Genomic DNA, 20,378 nt, shown 5'->3' with positions numbered 1-20,378 from the left:
TAAGTCATTCACCCAAAATAAAGGGCCATGAACCGAGAACTGTCACCAGGTCTATCTGACTGGGATAGACCAGTCGGGGATGCTTCCACGACCCCCAGCGGTCTCCCCTCGGCCCCCGTGCCCACCCCATCTCACCCCTCAGCCGCCCTGGTGAGCACACATGCAGGCTGGGGTGAGCTCTCTCTGCTCTCCCTGATGGCAGGGAAGCTGGCTGTCCAGCCACAATCTGCGACGTGTGTGAAAACAATGCCCAACTCCTTTATCCGCGGTGACACCAGAGTGATAATGAACCCAGCGACCCAAGCTGGAAATCTGTCCAGATTCATGAAATATCTTTCAACGTAAAATATGTGAGAAAAACACAGCAACAACATGCTATGTATGTAGCAAAGCAAAACAAGGCAGGTTGTATAAATATTTAACAATGAGAAAGAACTGAACTGGTGCCAGAGAAACATCTGGGATAACAGATCTAAGTAGGTTGCGGTTTCTAGTGGAAAAGTCACTAGGAAGAAATGAAACTAACCAGCCTGTGATTCTCCGATTGCACTCTCACGTGCATTTACCAAGCACCTCTGGCGACCCAACTCTAAACGCTGTTTCTGGTGGCCTAAGTGTTTACTACACAACTGGGCAATTTCTAAGGAGCCTGAATCAAATAAACATGCTTTGCTTGCCACTAAAACACTTTATTTCTATTTCAAACAGCAGAAACCCAATAACAGTGTTAATAATTGACTCAGATAAAAATAAGGATTTTTTTTGGGGGGGGCACATTTATCTACGTTACCTAATATGGCAAGAAAGGGACTGATGAATGCGTTTAGGAGTTCCGAGTCTGGCGTTAGTCCAAAGACTAAGTGTGGCTATTCCAAAGAAAATAAGCTATAGATTTGCAAGTATGGTTTTCATGAAGTTACCTTCGTGACTGACATTTGGAAACAGACTATATTTTTCCAGAGCTGATATCACAGGGGTGGACTTCATGGGACCCCTGGGGGAACAATTATTGGCCTGACATTCTTCCCGGAAGGACCCAACTGCGTGGCTGAGTCCAACACAATCTTGTCCTTGCCCTCCTTTGCAAAGTGTTACGAAGGAGGCCCAGCTGCCTTGGGTGGGTGAGGCTGAATGCTGACTACCGTCAGCTCTTTTCCCAGGCGGGCCTGCTGTCCTCCGCGGCGTCACGCGTAACTGGTTTGCTTCTGCTCCAGACCGGGTCCACGAGGGCGCGGTGTGAGCCCGCCCTCAGCTCCTTGCTTTCCTCCTCTTCTGCAGGGAAGGATAACTGCCGACCCTGCAAACCTCCTCCTGACCCTGGTGGACAGTCTGCCATGTGTGGACTGCAGAGCGAGGTCCCAGGGCTGCAGGCTGCTCTGTGCATGCTCATGCCCCTGCCTGGCCAGCCAGTGCCCTGGGCATCAAGCCTCCAAGGGCTGCTCCTCCAAATGCTCTCCCCAAAGGCCTGGCCTCAGGCCCGAGAGCTGGGCAAATCCAAGCTGGGGAGCAGAGGTTGCTGGGGCCAATCCCACCACTTCCTGCCGGTCCCTGCAGTCGAAGGATGTCCCCGACCCCAGCAGCTGCAAGACCCCAACCACAACTTGCTAAATTCTTTAGTTCAGGGCTTCTCAATCTAGAATGTGCATATAAATCCCTTGGGGATCTCATTAAAATGTAGCTCTTGAGTCAGTAGGCCCAGGGGGCCTGTGATTTCTAAGATGCTCTTAGGAGATGCAGGTGCAGCCCCGGTTCATATCCACTAAAGTGGTAAAAATGTGCTATAAGAATGTAAGTTTATTATAGTTATTAATCGTTCACTGTTAGGGTTGAGTGAGAAAATAAAAGCAAAACGTGCGATGGGTCCCACAGGCATCCCCTCTCGCGGACGAGCAGGGAGACTGTACAGCAGATGCAGCATCTTTAACCTCTCCCAGAAACAGCGTGATGACAGGTCAGCCGGCAGAGCTGGCTGAGCACCGCTTCCTGGTGAGCTGCTATCTGTGCCCGGACCACGGCCCGGCCAAATCCTGTGATCCAAGGCTGAAAGTATCTCTGGACTTCAGTGAAGCTCTCGGGGAGATAGGGAAGCTTAATCACAGCTGATTGGGACATGTGAATCATGCACAGGAGCTTTCCGGCCAAAGGCCTCAGGGACCGACCTGGCTGGGGCTCTCCCCAAATTATCACAAATAATTTGGAACAATTAAGAAATGGGGGTCCACTCATTCAACAACAGCTGGAAACTCCTGTCGGTGATTGGGAAGGAGAGACTGCATCCCAAATGACCTTTCTGTGGCCATGCAAAACAGGTAATTGTTGAATGAATGAATAAATGATTTTTAAAAAGTAGTGACTGGATAAAGAAAGGGGGAGAAAGAGGAAAGAAGGAAAAGAAAGGAAGGAAGGGAGGGAGGGAGGAAGGAAGGAAGGAAGGAAGGGAGGGAGGGAGGGAGGGAGGGAGGGAGGTTAATTCAGCCTTGGCTTACACTCTTTGTGCCTTTGGACGGTTCTAACTATTGCAAAGTTCTTCCCTGTACTGAACCAAAAGGCTGACCCAATTCTCTGAATGAAGGAAGAGTCAAGCAGAAACAGAGCCACAGAAGAGCAAAGTGGGGAAATGGGCCAAATAAACCTAGTCTTGACGAGGCCACGGGTTATCCTCTTCCACGTCCGCTTGCCAGCCGGGGCCGCCAGGCACTTCCTGCGCAGCACAGTGTCACTGACAAGGTGTTTCCAGTTTCTGCTTGCCAGCATCAGGGCCTTCCAGAGTTCAGCAGCCACAGTGGTGGTGAGTGGGTGGGGTCTTGGGATAGATCATGGAAGATACAGAGAAGGACTTGCTCTCTCTGCACTCTGCTGGGCAGCTCGCTGCGCTGCTTGCCCTCCGACCCCACCCCTTGGGCACATCCAGTTATAGTCAGAGGCTCTGCTACCACCTAGAAAGCCTGGGCCTCTCCTTGGTTCCTCTCCTTCCATACAGTGAGCTGGGGCTCAGGTCACTCCAAGACCCACAGTAATTATTTCTGCAGCCCCTCCCTCCATCAAACTTTTACCTGATCACTGCCCTCCTTCAGCTCCAGAATCCTGTAACCCCAATATCACCAGCATTCCCAGTAAGAGGAGAAGGTGCTCCCCGTTCTCCAGGAGAACACCCATCCTTCCCCATGGGCATCACTTCTAACGCCCAGAGCCTGGCTCTCCCAGCCAGGGCCAACTTTTAGTGACTGCCCTAATTTCCTCTGGGAAATCACGTCTCCCCAACTCTTGGGTCCAAGTGCCTTGGATGGAGAAGCTGGCCTCACACCCTGGCTCAGAATCCTTAGCCACAGGGATAGGGCAGGGCAGGTGTCCCAAGCTGATCCAAGAGAGCCAATCCTGGGACATTTGCTGGAAGTACTGGGAAGGCTAACAGTTTCTGCTGGTGTTGCAAAGCTAGAAGAACATAAACTTAGAGCTTCTAGTAAACACCTTTTTTGTTACATGAGGAGAGCCTGGATGAGAATCAACCCTGCCTGGGAGCAGCCCCACTTCTGGCTATAGGGTATATCCAAAAGAACTGCAAGCAGAATCTCAAAGAGCTATCTGCACTCCCACGTTCACTGCAGCATTGTTCACAATAGCCAAGATACAGAAACAATCCAAATGCCCACTGACAGATGAATGGATAAAGAAAATGTGGTATATACATACAATGGAATATTATCCAGCCTTAAAGAAGTTAGTCTTATCATTTGCGACAATAGGTTTGAACCTAGATGACAGTATGCTAAGTGAAATGAGCCAGTCACAGAAAGACAAATACTGCCTGATTCCTCTTTTTTTTTGTGGTACGCGGGCCTCTCACTGTTGTGGCCTCTCCCGTTGCGGAGCACAGGCTCCGGACGCGCAGGCTCAGCGCCCACGGCTCACGGGCCCAGCCGCTCCGCGGCATGTGGGATCTTCCTGGACCGGGGCACGAACCCGTGTCCCCTGCATTGGCAGGCGGACTCTCAACCACTGCGCCACCAGGGAAGCCCTGCCCGATTCCTCTTATACAAGGTGCCCAAAGTAGTCAAACTCATCGAGGCAGAGAGGGGAATGGTGGTTACCAGGGGCTGCGGGGAAGGGGAAATGGGGAGTTTGTGCTTAATGGGTATAAAGTTTCAGTTATGCAAGATGAGTACGTTCTAGAGATTTGCTTTCAATACTGTACCTGTAGTTAGTGATGCAGTAACGTGCACTTTAAAATGGAGTAAGGAGGGATCTCATGTTCAGTGTTCTTAGAAAAAAAAAAAGAAAGAAAAAGGAGAGAGAGAAAGAGGAAGGAAGGAAGAAAGGAAGGAAGGGAGGGAGGGAGGAAGGAAGGAAGAAAGGAAGGAAGGAAGAGAGGAAAGGAAAAAGAAAAAAAGCCACGAAAGAGCACAAGGAACTTTTTGGAGGTGAAGGATGCCAAGACCACCATCCAGTGTCCACTCCAGGGACATTTCTGTCCAAATGTGGTTCACTCTGCCCCTTTAAACATTGCCAGACACATTAAGACTTCCCACAGACAGAAGTGTCCGCCCAACTCTGGTGAGCCCTCTAGCTAAACCCTTGACCCGGAGCCTGACCTGCCCTTGACCATCACTTCCCCCACCAACTGCCCCAGCTGGGTCTCCTGACTGGTTTCAAAAAGCCACATCCTGTGTTCAGACACTGAAGTCTGGAAAAAGACAGCTCTTTCCACGGAAGGTGATTTCCGCTGTCAAACCAACACTTCCTGGCTGCTTTATTTCCCTTTCACATCCCTCCCAGATATTTAACTTTACAAGGTGTGTTCCCAAGGATTTCTACAGGGAGTTCTCTAATTCACCCCAGGCTGGGGGATGGCAGAGCACGTCTTTCTTTGCGTCTGTTTCAGCGCCGTTGTTTTACAAGTACGGTCACGTGTCATCATTTCAGGAGACACGAGATAAGCACAATGTAGGCTCTGTCCTCACACCTTAATCCTTTATCTTCTCCCTCCTTTTCATGTATCGTTGATAACCAACACTGAGAAAATGACTATTATCGTTCAGAAACAGTGGTACTGCTGTCACTTTTGACAACATCTGATTCAGTCTTATCATAGGTGTTATGGACTGGACTGTGTCCCCCCTAAATTGATATCTTGAAATCCTAGCCCCCCAGAACCTCAGAATGTGACTGTATTTGGACACAGGGCCTTTAAGGAGGTGAATAAAGTCATATAAAGTCAAAAGAGTACGGCCCTAATCCAGTAGGTCTGGTGTCCCTATAAGAAGAAAGAGGGAGTGGGACTTCCCTGGTGGAGCAGTGGTTAAGAATCAGCCTGTCAATGCAGGGGACACAGGTTCGAGCCCTGGTCCAGGAAGATCCCACATGCCGTGAAGCAACTAAGCCTGTGTGCCACAACTACTGAGCCTGCGCTCTACAGCCTGCAAGCCACAACTACTGAGCCCATGCACCTAGACCCCGTGCTCTGCAACAAGAGAAGCCACCGCAATGAGAAGCCTGTGCACCACAACGAAGAGCTGCCCCTGCTTGCCGCAACTAGAGAAAGTCCGCGCGCAGCAACAGAGACCCAATGCAGCCAAAAATAAATAAATAAAGAGGGAGAGACACCAGAGATTTGTGGACACAGAGGAAAGTCCATGTGAGCACAGAGTGAGAAGGCGGCCGTCTACAGGTCTGGGAGAGAGGTCTCACCAGAAACCAAACCTTGATCTTGGACTTTCAGCCTCCAAAACTCTGAGAAAATAAATGTCAGTTGTTTAAGCCACTCAGTCTGTGGTATTTTTTTATGGCAGCCCTAGCAGACTACTACAATGAGCAAAGCACTGCCTCATTTGCTCACCAGGCTTCTGCTGAATGCCTACTGCATGCCAAGCACTGAGTAAGGCTCTGCAGGCAGACACAGAAGTGAATGAGAATCCAGTAGCTCTCAGTGTGGCAGGAGGAACACCACTGCACAAACAGATATATCATAAGGTGGAATGCAAGTATTACGGTATAAGTCAACTCTACTATAACACTTGTTTTGAAAATGCAAATCTGTTCCAATGCCATTGATACACTGGGGGACAATTTGAGCAGAATGTGAATTTTGTGTTTGCTTATGCATGATTTCATCTGCAAGAAATACTAGATGAACACAGAAAACTGCACCCAGCTGAACTCAGTCACATAGGAATTCACAAAATGCACACACTCAGGCACACAGCAGCCGCCTCAATTTACCGTGTGTGTTATGAGCCATACCTGTCCAACATCTGGTGTTACAGTTTTTGATTTCTGCCTGATTTCACATGACTGTCCTTGCATCATTTCACAGGAACACCCAAGTGGCAGCCCTTCTGAGGCTCACTTCCATAAGTAAACTTCAAGTCAGTTTCAAGGTCAAGTGCCATATTTATGGTAATATTTATAAATTTCTTAACCACTGAATGTGTCAAGCTGTGCTCCCATTTTTATCAGGTTCCTAGTTTTGTTCTTACCTGTCACTGACAAATTTTTGAGTGTTGTCTTCCTAGCCCATTTTCTCCCACTAAGCCCTGTGGGTTTTGTTTCATGATTCTGTTTACTGCGGTGATTTTTATGACATGTATTTTGTGTTAGAGCAGAGCTGACTGTATTTAAACGTCTCAATGAGAAATTTCATTTCTGGTAAGTAAGGTCTGGGAAATCAGTGCCTATAATCAGGTTCACAAATAATCATGCACTTGAGGCATAACCCTCATTTCAGAGCATGTGGTTGTGACTAATGTGTCAACAGTGCTTCCTAGGGGCGACATGCCCTAATTGCAGGTAAAATATAGGGGAAAAAATGATGTATTAAAAATGAGATTTTAAAACACTACAGGATGAATGAAGCTATTACACAAGCTAAGTCAAATATATCCCTCACCTGTAGGCAATTTTTTCTGACCTCCAGCTTCCTGATATGTTTAATGAAAGAAATTTTTCTCCAGGGAAAAGTCTTGAGAGAGAGAGCTACACTGACCTGTCATTGAGTTTTCTGAGGTGCACAGCTGCTCTCTCAGCTTCTCCACATCGTCAGGATGCACTTGTTCATAGAGGGTGCTCCCAAACCACTCTGACTGGGGCTGGTTCAGCACGGGGGTAACGGAGTCAGACACATAAATCACTCTCCCCGTCTCAGCCGCCACTACAAACAGAAATCCATCAGCCGCTTCAAGGATGAGATGCTTCAGTTCCTGGGAAGAAAAAAATCATGATTAGGACCAAGCATGGACAAACCCAGGCCAATTAAATAGTGTTATTAGCAACCTTCAACTTTTATTCAGAAATTCATTGTGATACACAAACAGTTTTGGGGCTTTTGCTTGTTTGTTTTGGGAAAATGAGCTGTAAAAATGCACGAAGCTTATACTAGCCCTAAGATACAGCTACTCCAAACACTGTTAAACCTGTCTTAACTGGCCCTCTCTTAGGGAGAGAGGAAATTTCTAGCCCAGGGGAATGAGAGAGCAAGAAGTGATCACCAGGAAGTGCTGGGTTGTCAGAGGTGTGAATGGCCTCACCTACATATTCAAACTGCAGTCATGTCATTGGATCAGAAGGGTCCGGTACACACGGGGCTCATGGAAGGGAGGGAGGGACCATGGGAAAGTGGGAGGAGAGAAGGAAAGGCACCAGGTGTCTCCCCAGCCACCACCTGCCACACTCAGAGTGCACTCATCCTTCTTCTCTTCCTTCCTTTCTGAGCTGAATGCTGGCGGTGGATATAAGAGTATCACCTTACACCTGCATGTCTGTCAAACTTCCAGGACTCCTTGACAGCCAACATCTCAACAGACTCTCAGAGTAATCCCAGAAAGTGGCAGGGCACCTAGCATTGTCCATGTCACTTTACGGTGAGAAGAGAGGTTGACTGCACCAGCCCTGGAGTCACACTCACACAGCTCATGACTGTCAGTGAAGGCAGGAAGGAAGCTGCTTGGGATCAATGAATGGGTGGCAGGAAGCCTGGCCATCATCCCGAGAGGGACACAGAGGGGGCAAAGTCAACTCTGTTAAAAAGTCTTCTCTTTGCAGGGCCTGCAGGCAGCTCAGGTGTGGCTACCTACCCTGTCATTCTCCCATCAAGCTCAGGAGCCCTTTCCTGCTGAATGAAAGGGGCTCCGTTCCTGCAGGAGTTGGGGGGCTATGTCTTCCCCGTGTGCTGGGGTCCACAGCCGCCTCTCTAACAACCTCACACACTGCTCAGGGCCCGAAGAACAAAGGGATCCTTCCAGTCAGTGGTTGGCAGACACTTTTTGCTGAGAATCCTTTGTTCACGTGTAATCTTAGGTGGAAGCCCCGCTGTAACACAGAGGAAGGGCCATCTGCATGGAGGCAAAAGACGTGGAGTCTAGAGCATCTGACCCCACCCTCAGTGCCCGTCCCGAGGGGGGTCCAAAAGCCCGAAAATTAGAAAATGTGAGTCTGCTGGGGAGCAGAAACTGGGGAGATTTGCCAGTGCCTCTGAGCCCTTGGCTGAGTCACAACTGTAACATCCTCTGTCTGGGAATCTAGGGTGGAAGCAGGCTGTACAAGCATTTTTTCACGGAAAGGTTTATTTTGTCCATTTCTCTTGCTTGGCACTTCTGCTGTTCCATGTCTCTTAGATGCTTACTCATTTCAGAAGATTGGGTCAGCGGTTTTACTTTCAGTATGGAGAAGATCTTCCCAACAGGAAGGACTGGAAAAAATGAAACAGGTTGTCTGGGAAAGCAGAGAATTCTCTGTCTCTGGAGGAGAGGAAGTGGACGCTGATGACTCCATGTAGGTTTTCACAGTTTCAGCCCTTTTGCAAGGACTGTGGGAAGGGCTTATGGAACAGAGCCTCACCCTCATCATGGGCCCCTCTTTCTACACCCTTCTCCCCAGTTTTTGTCTTCTGGGAGCACGTCACTCATTACCAAGGTCCTGTGCCCTGAATCCAGAATGAGCCTTGCTTTTATTCTCCAGTTAAACCAACAGTTAGGTCTAAAGGCACGGATTGTGGCATACAAGGAGACCATCAACTATGGCCCTTCCACTTCACCGTGCAAGTCTGGGCTCCCTATTGAACATCTTCGGCTTCCGTGTTTTCACATGCTTTTTTCAGTGAGATTTTGTGAGGTTCGGTGAGATCTTACATGTGAAGGACTTAGTAAAGGCTTGGCACACAGTAGGCGCTTAACACATGTAGCTGTTGCTGTCATCAACAACCTACCTGGGAACCGAGAGAGAAAGATGGGGAGGACTCATGTAACTTGCATAACTGCCTTCTCTCTTCTCTTCACTTTCTTAATCCTCAGTCACTTGCAGGTAAAGAGATTAATGTCAAACATGGACCCTGGCAGGTCCACGTAAGGATTAAAGAAATGCAGAGAAAAAGCTTTTCACTATCCTAGTGGTCAGGAGGTGCACAATGCATTTCTGCCTGCTCACCTGCCAGCTCTCCATCCTTCATTCCACTGCAGCCCCGTGTTAAACATTCTCCTCTGCTGCCTCCCTGACCTGTCTCTACAACCCTGCCAGGTGGGGGCCATCACTGCGGTCCTTTTACAGAGGTGGAAAGAGGCTGGGCCCTGTGCCCAGGACCACCGGGCCCCGTGGCCTCCCAGCGAGGGTCACTCTGCTGCCACACCTCCTCACACCTCGAGGTGAGGAACACGTGGGCCCTGGGGTGACCCGAGCCCTTGCTAAAATGCCTGCCACACAGGAATACACGTTAGCTCCTCTCCCCTTGCTCTTTTCCTAAACCTAAGTCCAGTGACATGAACAGATTCTTCCTACTGGCAGAATAAACGATTCTGTCTCTGGACACGCCTTCCTCCCCTGTTCCTCCAAGGCTCTGTGCTCACTGGTCTGCTCGTGTCGAATCCCTTCCTCTCCCCTGTTTCTGTGTATCTTCTGGGGCTCCTTCACAGCCTGCCAGGGCCAGCTCTCTCCCGAGAAGCCCCCGATGAGACCTAACACTTCCTACCTGCATCCCCGACAGCACATCACTTTCCTCTCCCCTGCCTGCACCATACACAAAGTGCTCTCAAGTCCATCATCTCCTTTATCCTGCAGTACCCCTCAGAGTCAGGAAGGAAGAAAGCTCATGTTCATCCACAGATGAGCAAACAGAAGCTGAGAGCATCTGATGATCTGCGCTACTACTGGCCAGCATGGAGAAGAACCATGACCCAGAACACAGGCCTTCCAGCGCAGGGAACGGTCAAGTTACAAAATACTTCCCACTAACCATTTCCTGGGTTTGCTCTTCCCAACTATGCAGCTACTAGTACAGCCGTTAAACATATGGCTTTGGGGTCTGACCAACCTGTGTCAACTCCTGGCCCCGCCACGGAGCAGGGGACTGATGCTTTCTAAGCCTCCACTTGCTCATCTCTAAAGCAGGGATGAATTACAGAGGCTTCCTCCTCGGGCTAGAATAAGGATTGAATGAAATCCTGCACAGACAGATCTGACTTTGACCTGGCTCAGGGCAGAGGCCCAAGTGCTGGCTGTTTGGATCCTTGCCACTATGATTGTTGTGACAGCTACCAAAACTTTGATCACCATCATGATCACCACCGCTATTCTACCACAGAAAAACTGTGGTTTTGCTTGGCTTTTTCCTGTATTAGCATGTTAAGCACAATGTCTTTTTTTGAGTGATGCCTCATTAAGGTACATGGGAAATTTAAAAAGCAGAAGACGCAAAATCAGACAAACACCCCTGGAAGAGCATTTCCTAGTGAAGAATGGAAATAAAATCCCCTGGTTTCGTCCCTACCTCAGCCTTTAGCCCTGTTTCCCCACGTAGCTTATCTCATCTTGGCGATGCTGTCAATCATTCTCTCCCCTTCCAATGATGCCATTACCCGGGGAGAAAAGCACGCAGGCGAGGGGCGAACGGGGTACCTGCTCCGTCAGGAACGAAGGCTTGTAGGCGCCGTCTGTGGACTTGTTCCCGGTGCCCCGCATGGACTTCATGTGCGAGACGGCCATGCGCAGGATGGTGAGCTTGTCCGGCTTCCGGGCCAGCGCGCTGCACGTGGGGACCATGTCAGAGAGCTCGGTGATGTACTGGGTCATCTTGTTCCGCCGCCTCCTTTCAATCTCACTGTGGTTCTCTCTTCCCGAAAGCACGAGATCAGGAGAGGGGGAAAGAGAAGGATCAGACAGGGGGTTACTGTCTGACGGTGTAAAACGGCACGTACATCGTTAATGCCAAGTAACCAAAAGACTAGCTCGTAATGGCTAATTCAGTGGCTTTGAACACATCTTGGGCAGAGCAGCTCCCTGACACATTAGCAAGTTTCTTTCTCGGGGAGTGGGGTGGGGACAGGCTTCTACGGATGCCTCAGACTCACCTCTAAATATGTACTCAAAGCTTTCCACTGCTCCCATGTACCTAAGTACTTTTTAATAAGCATAAATAACGAAGACATTATCCTTCAGGCATCCAAAGTGAACTCAACATGCTTTCCATGTGCACCCAGGGATCTGTACATGCTACGTGTGTGTGCGCACACACACACACATGCACACACACTGAATGTAGTTACCATCTGCTCAAATACGTGGTTTACTTTGACCCCCAGTGAGAAACATGTCTAGCCTTGCCATTCTTGGTGTCACTGAACAGACAGCCACGCCACAGACCTACGTCACATCAAGTTGTGCACGAGCCTTCGCACTATGCACAGCACATTTTCTGCAGCTTAGTAACGGAACAGGTGCACCACGCTCACTAAACAACAGAGAGCCAATTAAAAAACCCAGCACTGCCAGGAATTCTGAAAGCAACCCTCAAGGACGTGTTAAGATGCTAAACTAGCAAAAGGGATGATAGAATGTTTCTGTCTCGAGATTATCACCTCTAGGCTTGAAAGGGAGTAACAGCCAACCCAGTTCAATGACACTGAGACAAAGCTGTCACTTCGGATAAAAGAACTGTCTAAAAGTACATCACACGTCCGTTGTAGGATTTAGGGTTTCACAGGTGCTCAAAGTATGAGGGTGACACTAAGAGCAAGAAAAGAACCACCCCAAGCAAGGCTTCCTCACACACTGCATGTATCCATGGGGCTTCACACCCCACCTTCCCAGGCTGGGAGCAGACACCAGGCAGGCCTGATTACAGGCAGGTGTCACGTGAACACGCAAACCAAGGGGGACAAGCTAAGCTGGGCGGCCCGGTGAGCACCTTCTATACAAAAAGCACTGAGCCAGGCGCACAAGGGGGAGGGGACGAAGGAACCAGGAAATGTCTCGCTCCTATCCTAAAGCAGCTAAGTACCAGTTAGGATGGTAAAACATCACCTTGCATAGTAGAAACGAAGGCAGAATGTGACTAAATGCTCCCAGAGGCACATGGGAAGTAAAGACCCCAGGAGAGAATAAGAGAGGAGAGGGGGAGGTGCTCCTGGAAGGGGTGGGGGAGGAGCTGGGAGGGAGCCGGCCCTGATCGGGCAGCAGGTAAAGGGGGTATATTCTGGGGGGAGGATCAGCAGGATCAAAGAAAGGGCTGGAATTGGGATGAAGCCTCCGTGGGCAGGAGCAGACAGGCCTGGGTGCAGGGGAGGTCCTGGGGCTTGGAGGAGAGGGCCGAGCAACCAGGAGCGTGAGAAGCTGGGCTGGTAACAGGGCCTGGGTCTGCCATGCCCCTCAGCTGGCTTCTGGGGAAAGGTTCGGAGGTGGGTGAGTCCTGCGGGGAGGCAGGAGGAGAGGGCAGCTGAGGCCAGCAAGGGGACTCCTGGGGCGAGGTCTTCCCTCCTGCCCATAGTGAGGACCCTTGGGAGTAGACCAGGGAGCATAGGGAACAGCCAGAGGCAGCCCAAGTGCCCCTGCTGCACGGGGCAAGGGAGGATGCCCGCTGTTCAGGAGAAATGGCTCTCGGCTCTCAGGTTCCTGGGCAGGGGCTCGTATGCTGTGGAGAGAGGAAAGACAGCCAAGCAGAGGGGGCCCATCACAGAGACGGGGGAGTGGGGAGAAGGGGACATTTGGTCAGGGGACTCCTGTGTGCCCCAGTCTTCATCACCATCACCCACTTGTGCCCTCCACACACACCTGTCACAGGTGGCGTGGAGCCGCTGGCCCACTGTGCACTGTGCATCGGGAGGGCCTGGGTGAGCTTGCTCAGGGGCGTGCTCTCCACCCTGCCAGCCCGCACCTCATCGAGGCAGACAGGAGCGGAGATGGTGTGCAGAGAACGCTGCCTGGGACTGCCGAAGGGTGTGTCGGACAGAAACTCTGGCCATGCAGGAACGGTACATCACGATGCAGGATGCACATCCCTGCCAGGGGGCCCTGGACATGCTTCCCCGTATCTCCTGCTCAGAGACACTCCCGAACCCTAACTTGCTCCTACGGCTTGCCGTCTAAGTTCCACCCCCTCAGCTTGATTTCTAGGACCCCCCCTGCGCCCCAAGTCAGGGCCCACCCACTCTTCCGCCCTGTGTTCCAGCAGGCGCTCAGCTCCTTCACTCGCCTCACAGCACAGGAATGCGCTGTTCCCTCTTCCTCCCCTTCAGGGCAGCCCACGGCGAAGTGCTTCTTCCCCTCACACTCAGTCTGCGTCAGATCTTTTCTAAATACCTCCCGGTTCTCTTCTACCTTCTCCTGGCCCACGCCCACCAGCTGGCACCCCTCACCTCGGTGCCACCAGCCTCCGCAGTCTGGTCACCTCTCTCATCTCATCGCCCTCAGTTCAGTCTGCGTGCCGTGACTGGGCGGATATTTCTAAAGACGCAAACCCAGCTCTTCCCTTTCCAGCCCTTCAGTGATGCCCCAAGCCCACAGGGCCAAGTCCAAGCCCCTGGCTAGTTACCACAGCAACCATGCCAAGACTGGACCAGGGCACGCCTGCTTCTGATCCTATTTCCAAAAGAGCCACAGACCATCTCGCTTTGTAAACGTCTGGGGGGGAAGAGTCTTTGTGAAGTTCTTAAACGTGGATCTAAAGCAATTTCATCACTGCAGTGGATAAACCCAACTCATGAGATCAGGTGCTTGACGGAGACACGAGGGCAACTGTTTAAAACCAACTGTATTCACTGACCAGTGCAGAAAATGCTCCAATCATTTCACAAAATAAGACTGAGTTACCAACAGAAGGTCAAAATGACAAAGAGCTGCCAGTTACCTAGCAACAAGATAAATGAGTGTAGCTACTGAATCTATTAAAATATGTATATGTCTATTCATATACATGTATGTATATATAGTTCCATTTTGAAAGATCACGGAGGCAAGAAACAGGAAAAACATCTCTTGGGAAAACAGAAGGAAGTGTCCCAGGACCAAAGCCACCTCCTCCACAGGGTGTGGCCGATGCGGGGTCTGCTTGGAGGAGCTGCAGGGGCAGCCTGTGACCTTGGCATCTGAGTTTTGTGTGCCCCACATGCAGCATCAATAAAGCAATGAGCCCCTCTGTACGTGGGCACAGGGGCAAGGGCTCTGCAGCAGTGACAGCTGAGGACGCAGGCACAGCCGTCGGCTGTATCACCTCTGCTGGCACAAGAGGGCCCCCAGCCTGGCCCAGGAACACGGTTGCAGAAACTAAGGGCAAGAAAGAGGAAGTGCAGCTGCACGCTGCGTTGGGTTTCTCTTCCAGCTTGGCTCCCAAGGGTGACCTCCTAAGACTAATCGAAGCAGTGAGATACACGTCCATCCTGATTAAATACAAACTAGGGGTGCTTTGGAAATCTCAATAAAGATCTTCCTTCAACTCTGCAGACGGCAGCTGAGTCTCCCATCTCTGGTGGGAAGGGAACGACAGACCTGTACAGGCAGATGGACAGGACAGTTCCACACCGGGGCCAGGTCTTCCGGTCACCACAGACCCGAGACACCTGGGGCACCTCAGGGTCTGAGTGCTGGGGGCGGGCAGGCAGGCACGGCAGACGCTGACAGACCAGCAGAGGCAACAGAGAGTGGGCAGGCAAGGACACAGTCCCTGTGCACAGCGAGCCCCCTACATACAAACCTTCAAGTTTCGAACTTTCAAAGATGCGAACGTGCATCTGATTCCAGCAAGGAATCAGAACCTGTGCCATAAGCGTCAGGTGTGAGTGACATTGCATCTCGCCCTCTGTCTCCTATCGCTGACGATCCTTCAGCTCTACCATCTCCCACCTCCTCTCCCTCCTCCAGTCAGTAACTCTTCTTGCCTGTTCACTCGATGCCAGCCCCTGGATGCCAGCTCCTGTACTGTACTACGGCACTTCTCAAGGTACTGTACTGTAAGAGTCAAAATGTTTTCTTTATTTTTTGTGTTTGTCTTTTATGTATTATTTGTGTGAAAAGTATTATAAACCTATTCCAGTGCAGTACTACAGAGCCGATTGTGTTAGTTGGGGACCTAGGCTAAGTCTGCTGGACTTACGAACAAACAGGACTTACAACAAAAGCCCCGAGAAATCTCCAGGAACCCGAGGGCCCCAAGACCCTGCATGCCCCTTAGGCAGGCCTGGCTGAGAGGAGTATGTGGTAAACCTAAGTCCTCCAGCTGCCTCTCTTTGCTCTTGTCACCAGCTGTGAGCCCTGAGGGGTGGCACACAGCCTGACACCATCAGGGACACGACCAGCTCCCTCTCGGCCTGGTCACCCACACGGCCAGGTCCCAAACCTGAGAAGTCAGTGCTGACACCCACCCCCCGCCATTGCCAGCTTAGTAGCTCCACAGGTGACAGGACTGTTGGTAGAGCAGCCCTGCTCCAGGTGGGACCAGGGCCACGTTCCTCTATGACACCTCAGCTTCCACCGCCACCTCCTGACACACATGCTGCTCTCCAGGCCACCATGGTCTCAACAACAGACCAGCATGAAACAAGCAAAACGCATCTTCTGTCCACTTGGATACACATGGCCAAGCAGCAGTAAAGGTCTGATTCGGTAAAGTTCTTCAGCACTTCTCATGCAAAAGAAGCATCCATCCCCTCCAGCCAGGGGGGGAGTCAGACTGTGGGAGGAGACCCTTTGCAGAGGTGCAGACCCTCTGTTCTTCAGGACTGGGATGGGGAACCATCCTGACCAAGGGGGGAGGATTTGGGGGGGGGGGTTCCACATGAGTCCTTGCCGGCTGGCAGCAGCCTCAGGCTCAGACTGGCCCTGGTTCCTCCTCCCTGACACCGGGAGGGAGACCGTATCTTGCAAGCTTTCAGGGAACACCCTTCCTGTCCTGGCCAGCCCTTCCTGGGTGGCAGGGCAGGGCACCGTGAGAGCCGTGAAGGCCCGAGGAGGGCATTTTGGGCAGCCCACAGTGACACTGGTCACAGGCCCTGCGGAGGGAACCCACAGAGGCATATCCAGCGAGGCAGTTTCCCTGGGTTCCAAGGCTTCTGCAGAAGGAGCAAAAGATGTTTCCTCCTTGGGATGGAGGCAGGAACCCCGCCCCCAGGAGCCATCCACGGCATGGTTTTCTGCAAAGCAGCTGCAAGGTACCCCGGTGTTTAGGCTGAAGATAAGGCTCACACAAAACACAGGGAGATGGAGTCTGAGAAAGCCCAGGTCCTGCAAAGCGGAGGCCCAGGCCCAGTCTCTGATCACCCCCATTCCGGTGGGACCACTTCCCCCACAGCCTCCCAAGGCCTCTCCCACTGGTCACTGCACTGGTCCTCAGGACCGCCCTCTGTGGAAGAGGACCCTGAGCTCAGAGAGGTACTGACGTCCCAGGACTTGAACTAGGCTCCTCAGTAGAGCGCTGACTGGTCCCAGCGTCAGAGCTGGAACAGCCGGGGAGACTGACAGGCAAAGATACCTAAGGCTCTATGGGGAAGAAAAGGCCTGGCGGCTTCTAGAGAGACACAGCTCAGGACTACTTATGACTCCAGAAACGATTTCCTCCCCTTCCCTACAAAGTCTGGGTTTATCCAGGTACTGTCACTGCACATCTAGGTTCGTCTCTGCAGGAGAAAAGCAGGAGGAGCTGGGGTTGCTGAGCAAGAAAAGAAGGGGATCAAAACTGCAGTCAGTGGCAGGAGAGCCGAACACCTACGAGGGGGTGACTGATCCAGATGGGCCCGAGGGCAGAGGGCTGGCTCCACCCGAAACAGAGCTCATTCCAAAGCGTTCTAACTCCAATCCTAACCCCAACCCACTGAAACGACGAGAAGGTCTCAAGCTAAACCCCTTAGTAATTGGGTTGCTCGTGGGCTACACCATGCCAGGTTCTACCCAACTTCTCTGCCAGACTTTACTGGTTCATAAGAACTAAGGCTGTCGAAGCCACTGTGGAGAACAATATGGAGGTTCCTTAAAAAACTAAAAACAGAGCTACCACATAACCCAGCCATCCCACACCTGGGCATATACCCAGAGAAAACCATAATTCGAAAGGATGCATGCACCCCAATGTTCACTGCGGCACTATTAGGACATGGAAACAACCTAAATGTCCATCAACAGAGGAATGGATAAAGAAGATGTGCTACCTATATACAATGGAATATTACTCAGCCATAAAAAAGAACGACATAATGCCATCTGCAGCAACATGGATGGACTAGAGATTGTCATACTGAGTGAAATAAGTCAGAAAGAGAAAAACAAATATCGTATAATATTGCTTGTAAGTGGAATCTAGAAAAAAGGTACAGATGAACTTACTTGCAAAGCAGAAATAGAGACATAGAAGTAGAGAACAAACTATGGACACCAAGGGGGAAAGCGGGGGTGGGACATATTGGGAGATTGGGATTGACATATACACACTACTATGTATAAAATAGATAACTAATGAGAACCTGTTGTATAGCACAGGGAACTCTACTCAGTGCTCTGTGATGATCTAAATGGGAAGGAAATCTAAAAAGGAGTGGATATATGTATACATGTGACTGATTCACTTTGCTGTACAGCAGAAACGAATGCAACATTGTAAAGCAACTATACTCCAACTAAAAAAAGAAAAGAAAAGAAAATCACACTCCAGAAAAAAAAGAACTAAGGCTGTTGAGGCAAGGAGAACGTTTGGGAAGGTTGGCAGTGCTCACCTTGGGTGTTTACTCGGCAGTGTCAGAAGGCTCAGCTGAATCTCTCCCTGCTCTAAACGGAGTCCACATGGCCAATCCAGGGTGTCCCCCACAAGGTTACTGATAAGATGAAGTCCAACAAAAAAGGGCAATCCAGGGTTCCCTGGTGGTGCAGTGGTTAAGAATCCGCCTGCCAATGCGGGGGACACGGGTTCGAGCCCTGGTCCAGGAAGATCCCACATGCCGCGGAGAAACTAAGACCCTAAGCCACAACTACTGAGCCTGTGCTCTAGAGCCCACATGCCGCATCTACTGAAGCCCCCGCGCTCTAGAGGCCGTGCCCTGCAAAAAGAGAAGCCACCGCGCTCTAGAGGCCGTGCCCTGCAACAAGAGAAGCCACCGCAATCAGAGGCCTGTGCACTGCAACAAAGAGTAGCCCCCGCTCGCTGCAACCAGAGAAAGCCCAGGCGCAGCAATGAAGACCCAACACAGCCAAAAATAATAAATAAAAATAAAGTAGGAAAAAAAAAAAAAAAGGCAATCCTTGCTCCTTCCCGGCTGTCCTCTCTGCATCAGAAGTACGTTGAGCATCTTCCCACCTCGAAACAAAATGCTCAGCTCTCTTAGCTAAGATGCACAGACTGAGAATTCTGGGAAATGACAATCTTTTTCTTTTTCTGCCAGGAAAGATCTCTGCAGGACAAGCCCACATTGCATAGTTTTCCCTTATCAACAGGGTTTTGCTATCAGAGCTCTAAATAAAACAGGGTCGTAAATTCAGAGGGAAAGATTAAACTAAAACATCATCACAACCCACAGAGCCCGGAAAAAAAATGCCCACAAGCATAAATACTGCACAAAACCACGAGGAAAATATCAAAATGGGTGTGATGAAAAAGGAAAAGTCAATTCTGTGGAAACTTTCCTAGCGTGGGTAGCTTTACTTTTAGATAATGTTAGAGGTTCACTGGCGAAACCCTACAAAATATAAGGACTCCTTCTGGACTGCTGCAATTGGGTGCCACTGTGTCCCCAGGGAACAGTTGAGAGTCACACAGATGATGGATGGAACCTCGGGAAGGTCAATTAGAACCGGTCCTCAAAGGGTGAAGGGTGAAGGGTAAAGGAAGGGTGGAAGAGAGACTAATAAAACTCATCAACAAGGTCTTTTAATTCCAGGTTTGTAGATGGTCCCATGCACTATAGTAGAATTCATAGTAACAGATGTGAGAACTCCCTGCGAGATCTCCTGGGTCTTCTGAGAAAGGGTGCAGAATGAGTGTGAACATGGCCAAAATCAGGTTGATAGAACGTAGCGACAAAAATTAAAGGTTTGGGAGTGAACACTTGGTTGTTCCTAAGATATAAACCCAACATTTAAAAAGATCTCTATTTTTCATGTTTCCACTCTTCTGTTTTAATGAACATTACACACATACACGTACACATGTATGTACATATATGTAAGTCACACAGAGAGCATGGTGCGTAAAGTTGACTCTCTTGATGACAGCTCTGGGATGCCAGCTGTCCTGTGTATGAAACAGTATTAAAGACGCCACTGAGGGACTTCCCTGGCGATCCAGTGGTTAAGACTCCGCACTACCAATGCAGGGGGCACGGGTTCGATCCCTGATCAGGGAACTAAGATCTCGCATGCCACTCAGCACAGCCAAAATGAGAAAAACAAAGCAACAACAACAAAACAGAATTAAAAAAAAAAAAAAGACGCCACTGAGCCCAGCTGTAGGCACAAGAGGAGATGCTGGGACTCCCTAGATTATCCACCAAGTGGGCATTAAAGTAGGAAGAACCCTGAACCGCTCAGCATGATGGAAGAGTTTGGGCCTCTCCTCGAGTGTAGGGATGCAGGATCTGCTGGGCAGGATTTGCGAGCGCCTCCCAGGGAGACCAGGGCTATCCGCGAGGGGACGGGGTCAGGGAGGGGCTCACGCTGGCCTCCCCGAAGGCGGGTCCAGCCCGACGCACCCCCGCCCGGGAGGCTCATCTTCGGAGAAACACTTTCTGGTGTATAATCAGTTTTCCCGGAGATGGAGAGCTCACCCCCATCCGATGACAGGAGGATGACTTGGTAACTGGAATTCCCAGAGGCATGAGGTGGAGCCCAGCCTGGGAAGAAAGGTCGGCTCCGAACGCCCACTCCCCTGACACTCCCACATACCTGTCTCGACCACCCTGCAGGCTCCTTGTCACCGTCCCCACCAGCCACCCACGCGACAGCGGGGACCTGTACCAGCCCGCCCGGCTCCACCACCTTCCGCGTCCCCCTTCTTCTCCAGCGGCCATCCCCCCACCCCCGAGCCACGGCCAACCTCTCCCAGAGCTGCGACTCCCCACTTCGTGAACACATCCCCTGCTTCTCCAGCTCCCTCAGATTCCCACAAAAGCAGAAGATTCTTCATTCATCTGCAGTGGACAGAGGCT

General features: G+C 50.8%; 1 protein-coding gene across 3 annotated transcripts in view; it reads right to left on the bottom strand.

Annotated features, from left to right (window-relative positions):
• The window catches only part of ARNT2 (aryl hydrocarbon receptor nuclear translocator 2), a gene marked incomplete at both ends in the record, with an annotated part of 188,741 nt that overhangs the window by 110,229 nt on the left and 58,134 nt on the right, over window positions 1–20,378 (bottom strand). For 2 of the 3 annotated variants that reach the window (XM_079699491.1, XM_079699492.1), the window contains 2 exons: window positions 6,980–7,193; window positions 10,879–11,092. In XM_079699491.1, the coding sequence (XP_079555617.1) occupies window positions 6,980–7,193; window positions 10,879–11,092 (428 nt within the window). The remainder of the gene's footprint in view (window positions 1–6,979; window positions 7,194–10,878; window positions 11,093–20,378) is intronic. The other variant, XM_079699493.1, reaches the window with a different exon arrangement.

The sequence above is a fragment of the Hyperoodon ampullatus genome (genome assembly GCF_949752795.1).
Source record: "Hyperoodon ampullatus genome assembly, chromosome: 3".
In the NCBI taxonomy this organism is placed as follows: Eukaryota; Metazoa; Chordata; class Mammalia; order Artiodactyla; family Ziphiidae; genus Hyperoodon; species Hyperoodon ampullatus.
The sequence above is the reverse complement of the archived record's forward strand: the minus strand, read 5'-3'. Positions and strand labels throughout refer to the sequence as shown.